General features: G+C 37.3%; 1 protein-coding gene across 3 annotated transcripts in view; it reads right to left on the reverse strand.

The window, feature by feature from the left end:
* Positions 1–606: 606 nt before the first annotated feature.
* Positions 607–20,173, reverse strand: part of LOC117435482 (E3 ubiquitin-protein ligase HECW1) — a 189,535-nt gene continuing 169,968 nt past the window's right edge. For all 3 annotated transcript variants that reach the window (XM_059014511.1, XM_059014498.1, XM_034058677.3), the window contains 4 exons: positions 17,457–17,603; positions 16,783–16,897; positions 15,866–16,064; positions 607–5,011 (listed from right to left, as the gene is read on the reverse strand). In XM_059014511.1, the coding sequence (XP_058870494.1) occupies positions 4,900–5,011; positions 15,866–16,064; positions 16,783–16,897; positions 17,457–17,603 (573 nt within the window). In that variant the 3' untranslated portion in view covers positions 607–4,899. The remainder of the gene's footprint in view (positions 5,012–15,865; positions 16,065–16,782; positions 16,898–17,456; positions 17,604–20,173) is intronic.

The raw sequence follows: 20,173 nt of genomic DNA on the forward strand, positions 1-20,173 counted from the left end.
TCCAACCACGTTTTTATTGGCTCATATTTGTTTTTGCTTAAGAGGATCAGTAATGTTTTATGTGCTCCAGCATCTGTGTGCACTGCTACCACTGAAGAGAGACACAGATGTTATCTGAGAACTATATTTCAACAAGGTAAATTTGCCATTTAGAGGCATCCACTTCTTTAACCCTAATTCATACATGAAGCTTGAATTATAACCACCAGAAGTACTTCATGAATCCATATTTTTTTATAAACTCGGAAATGTGTATATTTGAATACGTCCTTTGCTTACTGGTACTGTTTAAGCCACTTACTTACAAGAGAACTTAAGATAATATGAGTAAATTGTAGGGTTTATGGTGTACACTACAATAAATGTTTGAACAGTGTAAAGATGAGAGAAATTAGTTATGAAAGGTCTACTGTACATTGGATCTATATTATACCAGTAGCCAAGAAAGTTGGGAAAGTACTTTAGGGTTCATTGTGTATAATGTGGGGTAAATGCCTAACTTTAAACAGAGTACAGGTGGTAGATGTTTTCAGTCACAAGAATTTCAGGAGACTTCACAACCTATGTTTTGTAATAAATACTAACAACACACCAGTGCATAACAAAGTGATTGACATTTATTGACATTCCTCTACAGTGATATGATTCAACAGAAAGCACAGCCTGAGAATTAAGTGACCTGTTATTAAAACAAAGCAAATCAGCCATTACATGAGTTCACCCTTGTTAAGAGACCAGTGTGAGTAATCTCATAAACTAATCAAATGTGGACATCTACAAGTCAATTTAAATCTGTCGTTTAACACTGAACCTGAAGCTCATTTTGGATAATGCACCAGTTCTTCTGAAAACAGTACCTTATCTAGACATGGTTTACACACTATGCAGGTGAAAAGGGGATGGAGGAAAAAAATGAATTCTCCTTTTAGGATATCTTTTAAACACAACTTCAATAAAAAATACTTGTACGTTACATTCTACAACAACTCTGCAGGAACTTGATTGAAATATTATTAATTTTCTTATTGTTATTTACATGTGTGTAATGTGGATGAAAGGAGAATATCAGTGGCAAAACAGTCACATGAACGAACAGATAAATTAATTAATCAACAAATAAACAAACAAAGACATAAATAAATAAATATAACAAAAACTCTATGGCAACAAGTTTGGGTGGATATTTTATATTCAGTTTTTCTAATGCTTAGTTGTTTGACACTGGGATTATTTTTTATCTAAGGAGAACGTTTTTCACTTTAATACTGGAACTATTCTTAGGCCTTCATGTCATTGTTTGACGTGGCTAATATTTTTGTAGCGAGGCCCCAAGATCCAACCTTTTTTTATGTTCCCATATGTCCTCATTTTCAATGCCACAAACAAGCAGATATGGTGATGGATTCATTAAATATTTATGTGTAATCTATATCCCCGGTTTATAAATGTAATCGTTTATAGATTTATAAACTGTCACATAGCCAAACAAATGTAGCTAATTCTTTTTTCTTGAGTCATTTTCCTTTGACTTTTCTTTAGATTTCACCTCCTAGTGCAGATGAAAGCTTTTCTTGCCAAACAGCATAATTTTTAACATTGTTGGGTAAACCAACATAGAATTAACGATAACCCCAACATGAAATTATTCAGGTTATTTTTTTTGGCTAAAGAATGCCAATTTCTTTGTTACAGAATTAGCATAATTTACAAAACAATTATTCAATTTACAGTTTTCACCTGGGCACGGACATCAGCCGGCCTCTAGTCTGTCTGGCACCACCACATGGAATACAGCAATGGCCTGCTGACAGTACTATAGTTAAATAAAACTGAACAGGCTGAAATCGAAAAATAGCTTCTGTACATTAAAGGGAGATCATTCTTTCAACACAAATACTATTTGTTTTAATAATCGCTTCCATTAAAAGGATATTAATAGATGGGTCTATTAAGGGCAGAACAGCTGGTGACCTACTATTATTGTGTGGGTCGCTTATTTAGTACTCAAATTTGCACATTATATGGGGGTTGTATGTACTGAAATGTTCATTCAATGTATTTAAAAAAAAAACTGTTACATATACTGTTTTGTTTTTCTTATTAAGGATCTATTAACATTTGGCAACTTTTTAACTGAAAAGGTTGCACATCACAAATCAAACTTGACACTTCCTACTGTAAGAGGAAGTACAGCTGGCTTAATCCCACGTGACCAAGAGCATTTCTTTTTTTTTTGCATTGCTCCCTGGTCTGTATAGGCATAAGAGGCCATTTGGCCAACTTGATAAGGACTGATGGCATTGTATGAAAGACATGCTCCTGCTTTCTCCCCAGATGTATTCAATTATTCTAAAGAAACACATCAATCTCTCTCTTTAACTCATTTATCTTTCAGTAGACTTCTGTAGACTTAAGGCTTAGCGTTATTCAATTTCAGATTCCCTTACAACAAAATTGTCTTCTTTAAGCAAACTTTAGCCCTGTCAAGCTCACAGAAAAATAAGGAAAAAAGCTGCATTCTGTAGTGACTAGGCCTCCTTGTTGCCTTAGTGTCCTGTACAAGGTGTCCTCCTTCTCTGTTAACATAGATAAAATACACTACAATATTTGTTTGTATATCGTAGTACACAATTAGATCTGCAACTGTTTCAATTGAATATAACTCATTTGGGATATGTTACTAAAAATGAGGATTGCTCATCCGTCTTTTTATTTCAGCAGGATCTCTATTTCTTTAACTGTTAAATTCTGCAGCCACTACGAAGACATGAACTCAGAACCCATCAGTAAAAACACAAATAAAAATCTACATCCCTGGCAATAATAAATAATCCAAAAATAGATTCTGATATTTAATAAGACGTTTTCAGTCAGAAGTTTTGCAGGAAAAGGAAGGAAACACACAAATAAATAAATAAATAAAATAAATCCTAATAACCAAATTGCAACATTATTATCATATATAAGCATTTGTCCATAATGTTTGACAATCATGGGGTTTCCATGCGGGTCAATTTACACGTGAAATGGCGATGTGCGTGCACGTTTGGGAGAATTACTCGTGTAAATCAGGTTTGTGGCCAAAAAAAACAGCCAAAGATAGGGATAGGGTAAATCTCATTTACTTGTGTAAATGACGAAACACACGCCCAGTTTCGCATGGAAACCTGCATTTCACGTGTAAATGCAAGGAATCAGGTCAGTTGTTACTGTGGATTCCAAGACGGCAGAAAGTAGTGGCTGATGGGTGGTTTTATGGTTAGCAGTGGTGTAGTTCACCTTAATACTAATGCGGGCAGCCTTTTTTTATTATTGTTTTTTGCTGTGTCTGGTCTGTTAAGTTGTATATATCTTGTGGGTTTACAGTTTTGTATAAAACCACTTACCACAAACTGCGTTATGCATTTGTTATAGTATTAAAGCAGCTGTTTGAGAATACCCTAGCTGTAAAAACTAAGCTAAAGTTAAACACGAAGAGAAAGTGACCTGCTTAACTGAATTTATTCCCATTCTTTTTTTGATCCCAGCTATGTCCAAAGACAATGCGTGTCTGCCCTCCACATTAATAAATAGTTTGTGAACTGGATGTCATGAGCCAGCTCAATCGCCCAAAACAACGCAACAACATCCAAGTTGTTGATGTCCTCTCAGAACTGACCAAATAAAATTGCAAATTAACGTATTGATTGTGTTTTATTTGTTTGCATCATTAATATTTAACACAGCAGTAAATCCAACTCAACTTAAAAGAAAGGAGAGCATCTCTGACACCACGAGCCTCCTCAAATTGAAAAACAATTTGGTCAAGAGCAGTTAAGCACATTATTAACCAAGCAGGCACAGGGTATTTTGCTTTATTACAGCAGCTTAGATTCACTCGTGTACCAGTTCTCTGCGCATGGAAACCACATTTTCACAAAATGTCACTAGTAATCTTCAAAAACAGCACAAGTACATTACGCATAGTTAATTTACATATCAACCCCCACCCATTCATTTGCATGACGTCGGGTGAAAAGCCCGGTTTACTCGAGTAAAATAAACTGAGCGAATGGAAACCCAAAAAAGCATTTTACATGAGACATTTTTCTCGTGTAATTATCTTGAGTTAAAAAAAAAAACTTGCATGGAAACCCCATGAATGAGACTGCTTCCTGGATTTGCAGATCTTATGCTTCTACTGCAGCAAACACAAAGATGCCTTCTGGACTGCCGAAGAGCAAACTACACTTCCTTGCATGGTAGAAAGGGTACATACTGTATACGCTAATAAGTAACATGACCTCTTGGTGTGTAAAGCAATAGTTTATATAAAAAAAAAAATAATAATCTTCCATTTCTTTTTTTGCAAAAGATTTTAAATGTAATGTACAAAATAATTCCACAGTCATTTTTTTTTCCTCCAGTCAATCTGCAAAAGTCTTCAGAAGTAAGAGTGATGCAACAATGGGTTGGTCAGAGATGAGCAATGGTGGATAGTGTTACCTTGTAACAATCTACCTTTGACCCAAAAGGCAAAACCTGGCAGAAGACAATGGGTTTTATGTCAATTCTTGCATTGTTCTGGTGCAATGAAGGGGACGGTGAAGGGCAGCTGTGTTTGCTTTGTAGTAAAACCTGTGTGATTGTATCGATGGGGGTTACGCCAAGGCTTTGAGAAGGCTGGAGACAGTTATTTGCTATTGCATATACAACTTATGTTGGTTTTTGCAAGCCCCCAGGGCGGTTACATTATATCTGGTGATTTATACATGCAGAGGTTCTTTTCAGTCCTGATTTATAATTCCATATTTATTTGAAAAAAAAGAAGAAAAAAAAGACGATATTGTCTTCTTAAAATTAAATAATATGAAAAGGGTAATGTCAGCAACCATTGAATTGGACATCAGTCTCTGGTCTTCACTCCAGCCCAAACGTGCTGGTTTCCTCCACGGCGATCAGCAGCTTCTCATATAGCATTGTGTAGGATGGATAGGGAGGGAGATCAAGGCGGTTGAAACACGTGTGTGCCCTGGAATAGACAAATAAAAGCACACAATGTTATAAGTCAGATGTATGCGCTGACTCATAGGCATTAATAATAATAACAATAATAATAATAATAATAATAATAATAATAATAATAATAATAATAATAATAATAATAAATCTTTGTGTCGCCGGGCTGCCTCATCATTTTAAGAGGGCATGGTGCTTGTGCATTCTTTGTATGTAAGGCCTGCTAAGCAAATCAGATAGTACTTTCAAAACAATAAGAGTTATTCTGTGACTTGTATAAAGATATTAAGTCATATTGCAACAAAATAACACAGTATCTAAAGAAAAGATTTACAAAGCCAATAAATATGTTTGAAATTGAATCGGATACTTGTTTTCTTACTGCAAATGATCTACAGCTTTCTTTTGATTTAAAATATTTATGATACAAACTACCATAAATGTCCTTAACTGAAGAGGCTAGTATTTTTAACTCAAAGTTTTCTGTTTACATCTGTTACCAGTAAAATAGGGATTGTTTTAATTTTAAAAACAAGACAACAGTCATTAGATCAGTGGTTGCTACTGACAGGATCAAATCGGTGTCTGGATGAATCTCATCAGTCTCAAAACTTGTTTGCCACCAAGTGTGTCATGCCAAAAAGCTCATGCTGTTCTCCTTATCCCTAGTGATTTCCACCTATTAAATCAGCTGAAGGACCATCTCGTAGTCAAAAGATTAAGCAGAGAAGCCGAGTCCAAGCTTTAAAAAGGGTGCACTCTCGTTACAGTGTCGACCTGAGCATTTTCTAGTTGGTCTAGTAAAAGCTGTTTTTCTTCCATGCTAATTTGAAGCAGATCTTTCTATTGGCCCAATATGAATTGATTTGTAAATGATTACTCATAAAATTCTAGCAGATGATATTACATTGGGTAGGACATTTTTCTTTTTTTAATCTTTTTCATTTGCCATTCAATGCATTTCCATTTAAAAAATAACTTTCCTTTTCAGCACGCTACACTCCCAATGCAGGGTAATCCACTATAATGTTTTGGATGTTAAGATGAAACAACAGCAACAGTGACATCTTCTGGGAGAGTTAGGCCTGGAGCAGCTGTAAGTTCCTCCCACAGGTATTGCTTTTGATTATCTGCTGAAGCCTGCTCTGGTGTTCTAAATTTCTCTTCTAGCTAGGGAAGAAGCTAAACAATACAGCTTACATAAACTTTCAACACTGTGCTGTATTTAAATTTGAATCTCCCTGGCCTTTAAACTGTTTTGCGTAAGATAAGCATACATATGACAATAGCACAGTCGGCGTCACCTAATCAGGATACTGATAATCGGGATTGCTGCTTAAATGGGAAATAACTCTGGGAGACAGTTCTTTCCAATGCTAATTATATCGTTTAATTGGGATGTCACTTCGTTTAATTGGCATACAGTATTTACAAATGGTGAACAGAGATTGCTTTTCAGAGCAAGACAGGTTCGCATAGCACAGTGCAATTACCCTGTGACTTGCGTAAATTGTGTAAACCACATTGCACTCTTGAAGAAGGAGGAGTCTCCTTTGGTTTCTCAGGCTGCTGTTGCAAACAAAGTTGGCATGTCAACATCACAGGTGTGAATAATTTTGTTTAGGAATAAAAATAAACATTGACTTGTATTTTATATTATGTATTTAACATTTAATCATAATGTGATGTGATTTTATTATTTTTCTTTTCATTAAGAATAAAAAAAGTGTGATTAAGGTCGTCTCAACTGCCTCTCCTTTAATTGGGACAGCTGCTTATTTGGGGTATTAAGCGGCGCTGACTGTAACTTTCTATGGTTCAGGCCTTCTATCTATAACATGGGAAACAGCAACCATTAGTAGAGAATTGGTAACGATATACACTGGACTTACACTGCACTTATTATGCCTTTTGTACCATGCAATGTGAATATGAAAAAAAATGTGATTGCTCTTCCCAGGGGCACCACCCCAGAAATATTTCACATGGCACGGAAAAATGCACCATATTGATATCCCACCTCATGCCAATAACGACTGTATAACCATGTGGTAAAGGGTTTCAGCCAATCAGAGTGCTGCATTTTTGTTCTTTCCTGTTTCACAGCACCTAAACTGTCACATTAGAAAATTACAATCAAATTGCATCACCGTTTCCCTTCCTTCAAATGAATAAACACTGAGTACTGCCATTGAGACAGAAAAGCAACTACAGTGACAGGCATGACAAATAGACCACAACAACAATAAAAGATACACATAAATCTATTTAAAATAGTCTTAAACTAGGGGAAAAACTACCTCACAAACCTTGTATGTTGGTTCCATTTCTAATCATTACTCTTACAATCATTACAACTGATGTAACATTATCTGGTCTGTATTTTTAATGGTAAAATTAATTATTTCACAGCATTTCACAGTCTTCAAGATATTTCATGATTAATATTTTTACAGCAGAAAGATATAGCGTTGTCACATTCAAAATAGATAATTTTCTCTAGTTATTATACAAGAAACATCCTAAATATTTAAACGCTTACCTAAAAAACAGTAAATGCTAAAATTGTAGAAATATTGAATTTTTTATGTCCACCTTTTAAAGAGATTCTATTTTCACTATCAGTGAATTAGCAAACATAATAAAAACATAAATGAAAGTAAAAACAACAACAGACATGTGAAATGTCCCCTTCTTGTACTGGACAGCGTGATCTTAGCAGAAATATTTCCAATCTTTAATGCAGATGGTGTCTTTCGTTGAAGACATTTTAAAGAAATCGTGCAGCTCCATGCAATGTATTGTGCAACTTTAAATATGCACTTACCGTGCTCAATCCTGGAAGAGCAGCACGACTCTCAGGTTCCTGTTGCATCAAAGTCTACACTTACGAGGCCAATATCCTGCATTACTCCAGGTAATGCAGTACTGTACTATCATTCAATGCCGCCAACTCCTTTACAGTGCTTAAAACTCCACCATCACCCCTCTAGCATTTTGGATCTTACCTGCTTCAATTTGCCCATTACTATCACTAAATAAACAGTGCAAATCAATAAGCTCAATAATACAAATAATTAAGAAGTCTGTTTCGCTTCAACCGATCGCGCAAGATCACTTGAGTCCACACCTGATGCCGACACTTTGCAAACCAGTGTGTAACGTGCATACTGAACGGCTGCGGGCGCCATTTTTCTAAAAAGTCAAAGGTTACTACTTCTTTTAAAAAATGTAAGCTTTTATATTTTTAGATGTTCCGTAATGTAAAAGAAAATGATGGTCAATCCCTATTGTTTAACTTTCACTGCTATACTGTGCATAAAGTTCTGAGAACTAAAAACATTGCTAGTGCATTATCTGGCCATGGAGAAAAGGAGGCGACAATACATTTGTTTCCCTCTCAAACAAATGTTATTCAAAGTATAGAAATTGCACAAGAGCAATAAAATGGAAAACAGTGGCTACCCGCCACCCAATTTGTTTTTTTGTTTACACTTCATTAAAACAAGAGCAATTATTAGGGAGTCCAACGTTAACTTAGCCAGTGCTTTTTAAAATGTGTGTATAAAGCAGAGGAAGCAAAACAAACATTGCCTTGGGTCATTGGACTGGGCCAGGCCTTGCTATGGGTTAGCAATGCTTTAACAACAGCTTCTTCTGCTCAACCCTTCAATTTGCCAGTTCTCCATAGAAAACAACATATGGAGGCAATTAAACCTACAGCATTCCTTCTGGCTTTGCAGGGTTATTATTTCTGGAGTGTATAGAGTTCTCATGCACCAGGAATAACAAATAAAGTGCATTTGAATGGTTTGAGACTCCTTGGCAAGGGTTTAAATGTGCCTGTGTAATCTGCCGTCTACTTGAAAACAATATTGACTATTGAAGGATATGGATGAAACTTTGTAACATTTCAGAGACTGACATAATAATTTGTGTATGATAAACAAATATGCCCAAAATAGTAGGCATTGTAATGATAACACTCTAGTGTTGGTTAGTTTGTTTTAAGAAAACTGTTATTATATTTAACATACCTACTCCACATTAATCTAAACATAGGTTTCATAAAATAGGCCTGTCAATTAATCGCAGTTAACTTCTGCGATTAAAGCGTAAATTTCTTTGGAGATATTTTTTTTAACAAGCGTTAATCGCACTGTTCTATTTTGACCCTCTTAGCATACCGTAATTCATTCTCTGCAGCACCATTTTAATATACAGTACTACTCGAGTGCCTGCAACGCAATGAGTGCAGTCAGTGTTTGCATAGAAAGTTAGTCATGTAACTGCATTATGGAGCAAAGTACTAAAAGTATAATACTAGAGTAGTATTATAGAATATAACCGTTACTCAGTGAACGCTTTGTTTTATGTACACAATTTTAAGTTATTAATAAAAGAGAATACTTATAAGAAAATATACGGTCATTTGAAATGCATTGAGGTGAGTAATAAACAGACTCTATTGTGATCTAGAAGTTGGTTCAAACAATTTAACAGCAAATGCTGGAGGTTTTCTGTATAATTCTGTGTAAATAAATATAAAACTATAAAGAAGGGACAACAATATTAATCCAGAAATAGGACAACAGGTTTTTTTATATGCTGGGTTGTTTTTTGGATAATAATAATAATAATAATAATAATAATAATAATAATAATAATAATAATAATAATAATAATAAAACGACAATGCAATACAAATTTCACTTGTATAGCACTCTTCATGCAATCACTCCTGGGCGCTTTACAAAAGAAATATAAAAAATCCTGTGTTTAATATATAATCCAGCTACAAATAAACAGACCCAAACAAATTTGTTTTCAAACAGCATTTAAAAGATTGATGGATTGTTTTCAAACAGCATTTAAAAGATGCTAGCATTCCTGATATGAATTGGGAGCAAGTTCGAAAGATGAGGGGCAATTAAATGCCCTGGCTCCGACAGAGTTCAAACAAATTTTAGTGACTGTCAGAAGATTTTCGATTTCCAATCTCAGGGAATGACCAGGGACATATGGGGTCAGCAGAACTTGAAGATAAGAAGGTCCATATATATAGTGAAAAAGTATTTGCCCCTGTCTGATTTTCTGCATTTTTGCATATTTTTGATTTTTGACACTGAATGTTATCAGATCTTCAACCAAAACCTAGTATTAGACAAAAGGGACCCTGAGTGAACAAATAACACAAAAAGTTGATACATATTTAATTTATTTATTAAAGAAAGTTATGCAACACCCAATGCCCCCGTGTGAAAAAGTAATCGCCCCCCTTAGACTCAATAACTGGTTACGCCACCTTTAGCAGCAATAACTGCAACCAAACGCTTCCTGTAGTTATTGATTAGTCTCTCACAGCGCCGTGGAGGAATTTTGGCCCACTGCTCCACGCAGAACTGCTTCAACTCAGTGACATTTGTGGGTTTTCGAGCATGAACTGCTCGTTTCAGGTCCTGCCACAACACCTGCTGTCCCAAACTTTCTCCATTTGGACAATATGGCTCTGACTGTGGTTCGGCGGAGCCCAAGAGCCTTAGAAATGGCTTTGTAATCCTTTCCAAACTGATAGGCATCAACAACTTTTTTCCGGAGGTCTTCAGAAATTACTTTTGTTCGTGGCATGATGTGCCTCTAGAACCTGTGTGCTGACAATTTCACTCTGATGGTAAGGGCCAGAGTTAGTCAGATTTATATTGGGCAGAGCTGGCCCAAATCAGGCCTGGTTGTTAACCAAAGTACTGCTGACCCTAATTATCCCTTTATTAAAAAATACTTTTTCATGGCACTGTATATATATATATTTCTCAACTGGTGTACTGAAATGTCAGCGCATTCATATATATATTATATATATATATATATATATATATAAAATATGGCCGCCAAACTATGCTACAGATTTTCTTCTCGTGAACAGATCTGAATGTAGGCCATGAGGGGAGTATGTGCTCCAAGTTTCAGATCTTTGCGATTTCGGAGAAGATTTTGAAAATTGGCCAATTTTTGCAAAAAATTCAATATGGCTGCCACACCATGTGACCTATGACCTTTGTTTTCGCTCTGACACAACTTGCTTGGACACCTAATAATAATCCCAGCAATAACAATAGACTTCCCAGCCATGGATGCAGTAATTCTATCAATTAAAACCAAGATTAAGATAAAAAATGTTAATTGCTTGATAGCCCTATAAAATAATAAATACAACTGTCTCATTAATATATAAATTGAATGCCTTATTACTAAAGGGGTAGTATTTTAGGCTCAACATGCTATTTGTGTTCAGGATGGCACCAATTGCCAAGATATACCGTAAAGTGGATCAAGAAACATGCGTTGGACAAAACACCTGTCTTGGGCAGTCAGGATGGCATATATTTGATGTGATGAGTCTAAATTATTATGGATGTGCTGTACAGTATATCCATTCTTCAGTGATTAGCAATTACAATTCCTTCAGGGAAGTTGGAATGGCAATCGGCAGAGATTATCATCTGTTATAAATGAAAATGCGGTGTGTATGGCGTCTCTTATTGGTATGTGCAGTTTAAGGGAAGCTGAATAGTTATGGCTGCTCAAACTGTGCAAAACTATTTTTGTTATAATTACACCCAACACATGACATATTTTATTATAAATCACAAAAACGTACTGAAATTTTGACAAATCCTTATTGGGGATCAATTAGTTTTACACGTGATTTATAATTATAACTTTTCAGAAAGTTTTTTAGGAAACATACATATTTTGTACATTATTTGATATCCTAAAGCTTCTATTAAATACTGTCAGATGTACTGCCAGGCTGAAAGGGGATCATTTTATGTCCAGCAAATCCCACAGATATGCAGAGGGATTTAGGGCCACTGACTGACAATCTATACTGTATTTTTTTGTGTAACGCTTTTATGTTACCAAAACAGTATGTTAACCTTTTGTTTTGGTTTACCATAATTATGATATTGTTGAATAGTTGTGGTTTCATAATGCAGTCTCTATTTTCAGTTGTGCATTTATTTCCAGTATTCTAGCTAATCTTCTTTCCTTAGCCACAAACACACGATGTGTCAACATAAAACACGAAAAATATGAAGTCTCCACATGTTTATATATAAACCGCAGAATCACACAACACTGCTCCAAGCATTTTTTGTAGCCATGTGACAACACGGGGTAATGAAGCACATGAAGTTTTCACATTAGGACAAAAAAGGATTCCCTTGTAGAAAACTTCAATCACAAAAAGTCCTATTACATTCTAGTGTTTTCTTCTACTTGTGGATATTAATATGATTCAATATTATTAACTGAATTGAGTTATTAATCAAATTGATTAACCTTGCTACATATTTGATATTAAAATGTTTGGATATACAGTACAACATCGCATATCCGACCCCCTATGGACTGGGGTATAGGCAGATATGTGAAAAAGTTGGAATTGCGAACATCTATAGAAAAAGGCATTTACACATCCATAAATAGGTTAGTGAACAAAAACAACATACAAACTGCTTTAAACATGGGGACATTTTTTGCTTTAAAAGTAAGCATACGTAAACTAGGTTAATTAGGCTACACATACACAGTGTTGCTATGCGGTTTATTATAAGCCATCTCCACACAAAGCTTTTTAAAAAAAATACAAAATAAAACGGTAAATGTACAATAACCTGCAACTGATGGCTTCTTTCTTAACTCTAGAAGTCCCTGCCTCCCTGGTTCTGCTTTCTTAATATCTCTGTCACGGTACTTTGCACTCTTTTGATATTGCCAACATCCGATAAGCAGCTCGGTTTGAATATTGCTTCTGCTATTTTAAACAAACGGCCGGTAAGCATTGCGTTTATGAAGCTTGCTTTATTTAATTAAAATGCATTTAAAATCTACAACAACACGCTGCCAATATCTGCAACCTTGCGCTCCATCATATAAAAACATTGCACAAAAAAAGAGTAAAACACAAACACAAAGCTTTCTCAACTGGTGTATTGAAACGTCAATGCTACACACAGCTGCCTGACACATGCACACAGCCCGCCTCTCAAAGGGGAATGCACCAAAAGGCTGATTGCTATAACGCTTTCTTTCTGTTTCAATCGCGGACGCTGCACTTGCTGCCAATACCATTACTCTCGTAGCCTAATTTAAATATTTCTTTATTTCTTTCTTTATTTAATTAATTATTTAGCGAGGCAGTTGATTGATCAGGGCGGTCATGTGACGGTCGGATCTGCGACGTTCCACTGTACTGTTATTTGATTGATTTCTGTCTTAGAATATGTTTTTGACCGGTTCAGATTTTGCTGCTGATGTATTTATTTTCAAAAGGTTTTCTTTAGGTTGTGCTGCAGCAGCACTCTGCATTTTTTTCTTTTCTTTTTTTTTTTGAGGGTGGGTTTACTTCACCTCATCCTACTGCTGGCACTGGTCTCAGTGAATTTATTTTGTTAGTTATTTCTTTCCATGTTTCGTTTCTTAATGTTTTTTGGCCCTGAGAAGTGGTAAATAATAGTTCATGATTTTTTTTTTCCATTTCACTAATTAATAAGTTAATGTCGTTGTGACAGGCTGGACGGGAAAAACACTGACACCAGGCACTGCAGTTTTAAAGTAAGACGTGGCTGGCCGCCGTTTTTATTAAGCAAAACAAAAATAAATAAAATATTTAAACAAAAACACACTGTGTGCTCGCAGAGCAAAATAAAAGGTTTAAACAAAACAAATCTCGAACACAAAATATAACACAACACAGGTCAGGCTGGGCAGATTGCCTTCACTGTCCCTATGTTTAATTTTTAGTTTAGTTTTTTTTTTTTTTTTTCTCTCGCTCCGCTCGCGCTCTCCTCTCTAATACCCACCCCGAGCTGGAGAGCTGCAGGCTTTTTATACCGTGGCCGAGGGGTTTAACTGCCTAGTAATTAGTCTATTACCCCTCGGCCACAATCTGCACGAGTTTATTAAATTACTGCTGTGGATGGGAGTACCCATCCACGCTACAAAATAATTGGCTACGCCGTCAAAATACAAAACAATAACAAACCCTGTGGCGCTTCGCCGTCACAAATATTAAATACATAAACAAACACAAAATAACACAGGGGCAGAGGGGGAACCCCCGTTCTGAAAATAAATAAACAAATGAATATACAGGGTACCTCGCCCCTTTACAGTCGTCTTTGTGGAAATTTGTTTTCCTTCTCTTTTTGGCTGGTGCCATAGTTGCATCAAGGTCGGAGTCTGCAGAAGCAATAGCTCAATCCTATTATATTTGCCTACTACTTCTTCCTGTTCACTATACTACTCATTTATCTTTGCCAGAAGAAGTTCTAAATCTTGAATTTCGCTGTTGCGAATCTAATTATAATGAGATGCAAATTCCAATCTCTCCTGTATAAGGAGCATTAATTAAGAGCATGCGGTGCCCTGGCACTTCAGAGTTAGACACCATCTGCACTCGTCACCCCTCGGTGCTTTGGCACCCTCGGGGCTTCAGAGCCTCGGTGCACACGTGTCCTCAGTGCTTCGGCACCCTCGGTACTCCATTATTTAGACACTGCTCTGTGCCTGAGCACTCCAGTGTTTAGAAGCCCTCCGTGCTTCGACACCTCAGAGCCTCGGTGGCCTTGGTGCCGCGATGCTCTGGCGTTAGATGGAGTAGGTGATTGACGCTCTCTGTGCTTTCAGCGCCCTCGGGGCCTCAGAGCCCCAGTGCTTCCTTTTTGTGAGATCTGTCCCCAGGGTTACATTGGAGTGGTGAATCGAGCGGCGGCCCTCCTCTCGAAGGAGGTTCCTCACCCATCAGGATCGAGTCGATCTCTTTGCCATGGTGGAATCGACTCACTGCCCCCTATGGTTCTCCCTCCACCTCTTCGGTGGTCCACTAGGCGTCGACATACTAGCCAACGAGTGGCCCAGAAGCTCTTGTACACAATCCCGCCAAAACTGTTGCTCCCAGCCTTCCTAGAGAATGTCCGGAGAGAGAAGGCGACAGTTCTCCTGGTGGCCTCCCGATGGCCCAGGAGAAGCTAGTTTTCGACCGTCTGCTAGCTACTGCAAGGCCAGCCTGGATCTCCTCAGTCATGCGAGAGGCACTCTCTGACACCCAGAACCGGGCAGACTCCAATTATGGGTCTGGCCCCTGAACGGGACTGTCTGTCCGCTTTAGGGCTCTCAGGCGTGGTCGTAGGTACACTGCAAAATGCTAGGACTTCCTCCACAAGGTCGCTGTACGCTAACAAATGGAGGAATTTTCAAGATTGGTGTCTGACCCGGGGTCATGACCCCATATCTTGCCCTATAGCAATTATTCTGCAATTCCTGCAAGAACTGCTGGAAGTGGGTAAATCCCCTCTACGCTGAAGGCGTACCTGGCAGCCATATCTGCATGCCATGTCCCCGTTGACTCGGTGTCCCCAGGCGCTCGTTACGTCCACCTAGAAGGGACGTCATCCCCGAGTGGAGTCTAGCTCATGTACTGGAGGCTCTCGCTAAGGCCCCGTTTCAGCCTATACATTCCATAGAGTTGAAACACCTCTCTATGTGCTATTTATTTTCAGTTCTGCATTTCGATCGTAGATCAAGCACACCTGGAATCTGAATTCCATATTTTTAAAAGTCGGTCATATATATTTATTTGATTTAAAGTAAAAAAATAAATATATATTGTAAATATTCCATTGCCATATACATAATATGTCTAACAAGCATAATTTTTTTGTATGACATTTTTATTTACCAATATATTTATGATATTTGTATATATATATATATATATATATATATATATATATATATATATATATATATATATATTACTTTATGCAAGGCTTTCTCTGTTGAGATTAATGGCAGGGAGTACCTGGGAAGAGAAGTAATTTTGCCCCACTTCTCTATGCAGAATCTCCTGAGTCCATTACTTCCTCTGAGAGCGGCAAACCCCTCGTAGGGTACACTGGAGGTGCCGGTGACGAACTGCAGCAGCCGCAGCCTCTGCTCATTGTTAAAACGCTCCACCGTTCCCCAGAACCACCGGATTACAATGTGACCATCATGGTAACCTAAAAAAAAGGGTATACGATAATCAACAATATATGGCTGTGCAAATTCTCAGTCTAAGGGGGATACAATATATAACATGTACACTACTGATAAACAAATAGCTATTCCAAAAATGTTTAAAACATGTATCAGACACCAGCGATTCAATTCCTTAAATTGGGTTCTTTTTGTTGCTTCATTATTACTCAAACAGTTCATTTAGAATATTACCTTTTTAGTAATGTATATTTGAAGCCATAAAAAGCTTTATTTTTCCTTCATTGTGTAAGGGTCTCTAGTTTGTATTTATTTGCAATTTTGGCACAATCAATTATTTTCTGAGTATAAACTGAAAGTACAGTAAGAGTTGAGTTGATTACAGTGTACACATCTACAAAAAGGTAACCTTTTCTATATTATCTAATCTATTAATACTTTTTAATATATAATAATGTGTTTCTATAATAAGGATTCCAAGATTCCACTCACAATGTGACTACATCTATGAACCTTTGTACACGCAGTTAATGCTATGAAACACACAATGAAAGAATAGAAAAAGGAATGCTAATGTGTTAGAAAACACAAATACAAAATGATTACATTATACCATAGATGTTTACCATTGTTAACATTGATATGGGAAGCAGTAATTCAATACATTCTTCTCCATGTAATATTTAGTGTGCCTAACCACTCTGTTAGAGATGTGTGTCAGGCAATTTATTTAATACTCACCTCCCCGGTACTCAGTGTTATTTCGCCAGTCATTCAAATCAATCTCAGCGGTGCCGGCTATAACGAGCTCCAGTTCCCGGGCGTCAAAAACCGACACTAGCCTTGAATCCACAACCTGCAGCAAAACCAGGCTATATACCTCAGCACATGTCTTAAAAGCTGTTTATTTATTCGAAGGCAATAATTAAGAAACGGTGTGTGTTAATGCTGGAATGCGTGAATTAAACAAATTTGTACTGTTTAGTAAATAGTAAATAATGTCTCCCCTAAACACTGTGTTATGGGTCACTGCGATGGTGGAGGTGCTAAACAAGGGTTCCCATTACTTTGTTAATACATAATCTAACATCCATGTAAATTTTGATATTCCCTCCATTTGTAATGGTGTATTTGTCTGGCTATTTCACGGTTATGTAGATATGGCTGGACATACCTGAAGTGAACATTCTATACTCACATACTTCTCAATTGGTAAAGCAAAAATAAATCAATGAGAAATCGAAGACGTAGCAAGTGGAGGTTGAAGTTCTGAGTTGGAAAGTCCTGATATGCTTTTTTTTTCACAAACTGATTATTTTTGCCTTACCTTTGCAGAACCATCATATTTCCAGTAAAACGAAAATGAATCAGAATGAAGGTAATGTGTGTATCTACAGATCTTTTGCATTGCCTACCTCATAGAAGCCTCTAACCAAAGCTTCTGTCTGCTGAACCACTCCTCGTTCCACTCGCCATTTCCCCATTCGCTCTATGTACTCCTTTTTGTTTTTCTCCGACACTTGCAGATTGGCGCCACCAGATTTTAACTCCCTTTCTGTAACCTATTCAAAACAAATTGCGTTACAGCAAGAGTCAGAAGCCCCAAGTTATCTTAATGATAATTGCAACTCTTACTCTGTGGGATCGTTTTTTTGTATTTAAAGTTCAATTGACAAGAACAAATACAACACAAACACACGTATATGTTAAACACATATACCCACATACATACACATAAATGTTGAAGTCAACCCATATTTAATGTTTTTTTTTTTATATATCAAACTACAGATTAATTTACAATGTTTATATTTTAGTAGATTGCTTCAGTACTAGACAAACAGTAAAAAAAAAAAAAAAAGAGTTGAAACGTGTTGATATTATTAATATTATTTTTATTATTTAGTAATTTAGCAGACGCTTTTATCCAAAGTGACTTACAGAGACTTGGGGGTAAACTATGCATCATAACTGCTGCTGCTCAGTGTCACACACAGTGAGTCAGAGCTGAGCTAGGATTGAACCCGGAACCTCCTGGTAACAAGCCCCTTTCTTTAACCACTGGACTACCAAGCCTGATATATTCAGTCAGTTTGGATAAGGGTCATTCCAAGCCAACTCAACCAGAAAAGGGTCATTTTGTTGCCCGACCGTCTCAGATTTTGCTAGAAAAACGTGGGGTTTTACAGGCCCGCTGAGTTCAGAAATGCTAATCAATTTTTTTTTAAATTTCCCCTTGGAGCTATGACCTGGCAAAGGTCAACCTAAAGTGACCCTGACCAGAAAAATCACCCAGGGCTCAACTTAGAGCTGGCACCACTTTTGACTCGTAATGAGTACAGCTTTCGAGAACAAAATACCAGGAGCACCTAACCCACTTTTGGCAAGTTGCCAGGTGAGCAGTAAGTTACGAGTTTTATTTGAAATTCAGCCTAACCCTTTACCCTGTAGGGGATGCGGATCCTAAAATATTAGTATTGCTGTAAGAACCTTAAGGACCACTCTTCCAAATTCTGTGAAACACTTTTGGTTTCAAGTACCCCCACTGGTCATTAACCCACTCTGGGGCGTGGGGGGGGGCTCCAAATCACACAAAGATATTTTTGGATAGATGTTGATGAGATCTACAAGAATCAAGCAAAACATTTTGTTATCCACGGATTTTGGACACATTTTTGAAGTTTCATTTGTCATTCATTCGAGCATTGCTTATGGCCACTTTGGTGAGGCCAAAGTACCACATAGTCCTAACCGAACTGGCGTTATTCTTCAATTTCGCATTGTCTGGGGTTAGATATAGAGTAAAAAGTGACAGGGTGTGCTTCCAGTGGCACTAGCTTGGAGCTGAGGAGTTATGAACTTGCGAGTGGAACAGATTTCTTTGTTACAGTGACACATTTGAAACTACCAAAACCTCAATTAGTTGCATTTTAAAAAACGACAAACTGATATAAAACACAAAAGATAGTTTACCATGGTAAACTTAAGGAACTTGAGGGGTTAACAACTTCCGGCATCACTAGAACTTCACGTCTACTGCTACTGGAATCAAACTAAAAATCTCAGTTCTTCTGACAAGTATATAACTACGCAAAAAGGATCTTAAACATTTTAAAAGTTGCATTAATGTGGTTGGTTAACAACTGGTATAGAAAACACACATCACAAAGCAATCATCGAATTTAAAATTATTGCAGGCGTGAACTGAAACGGGGAGCGAGATTTTCTTGAACAATGTTCTTCCATTCATAGAACAGTCTGTCCTCAGAAGGGCCACTTGAAGGTGTTCGGCCCAGCAGGATGAATAACCTTCACTTGATCATCAGAAACATTCTCAACTTCTCCAGAGAACATTTTATTGTCATACAACACCTTCAGCCAGTCACCAACTTGTAAACGCAGCTGAGCTGAACCCTCCTGGACAACTGCACCTTTCAACACTGTCACCACATGGAATTCTGTACTTTGACTGGTAAATGAGACCTTTATCTTGCCTGGGGTATCGGGTACAAAGTGGTGCCTAGCAGCTCCATCACTGAAGTAATGTATATGTTTCAAGTCAGGGACCTCCCTCTTGATCAAAGGAATGACCTCCTTCTGAAACGCATACACTGTCGACGTGGAGTGTTGCGTTTCATTACTCATCACTGCAACACTCATGTGCTTAAGTTCACCGCCCCGACAGAAGTAGAACACAAACGGATGGAGTGTTGCCTGAGGACTGTCCCAGTGAAATCCTTGAGCAGTGTCTTGGATCACAAAATTATAATTTTCTGCAAAATCAAGCAGACAGGTGGCTGATTATCTATCAGGTTTGTAGTTTTTAAAACGCAACTAATTGAGGTTTTGGTAGTTTCGCAAAGCTAGTGACACTGGAAGCACACCCTGTCACTTTTTACTCTAGATCTAACCCCAGACAATGCAAAATTGAAGAATAACACCAGTTCGGTTAGGACTATGCAGTACTTTAGCCTCACCAAAGTGGCCATAAGCAATGGTTGAATGCATGTCAAATGCAACTTCAAAAATCTGCTAAAAATCCAAAATCTGCAGATACCAAAATGATTCTTGCAGATCTCATCAACATCTATCCAAAAATATCTTTGGGTGATTTTTTTGGAGCACCCCCCCC

This window comes from Acipenser ruthenus, chromosome 3 (genome assembly GCF_902713425.1).
Source record: "Acipenser ruthenus chromosome 3, fAciRut3.2 maternal haplotype, whole genome shotgun sequence".
NCBI classification, from domain to species: domain Eukaryota; kingdom Metazoa; phylum Chordata; class Actinopteri; order Acipenseriformes; family Acipenseridae; genus Acipenser; species Acipenser ruthenus.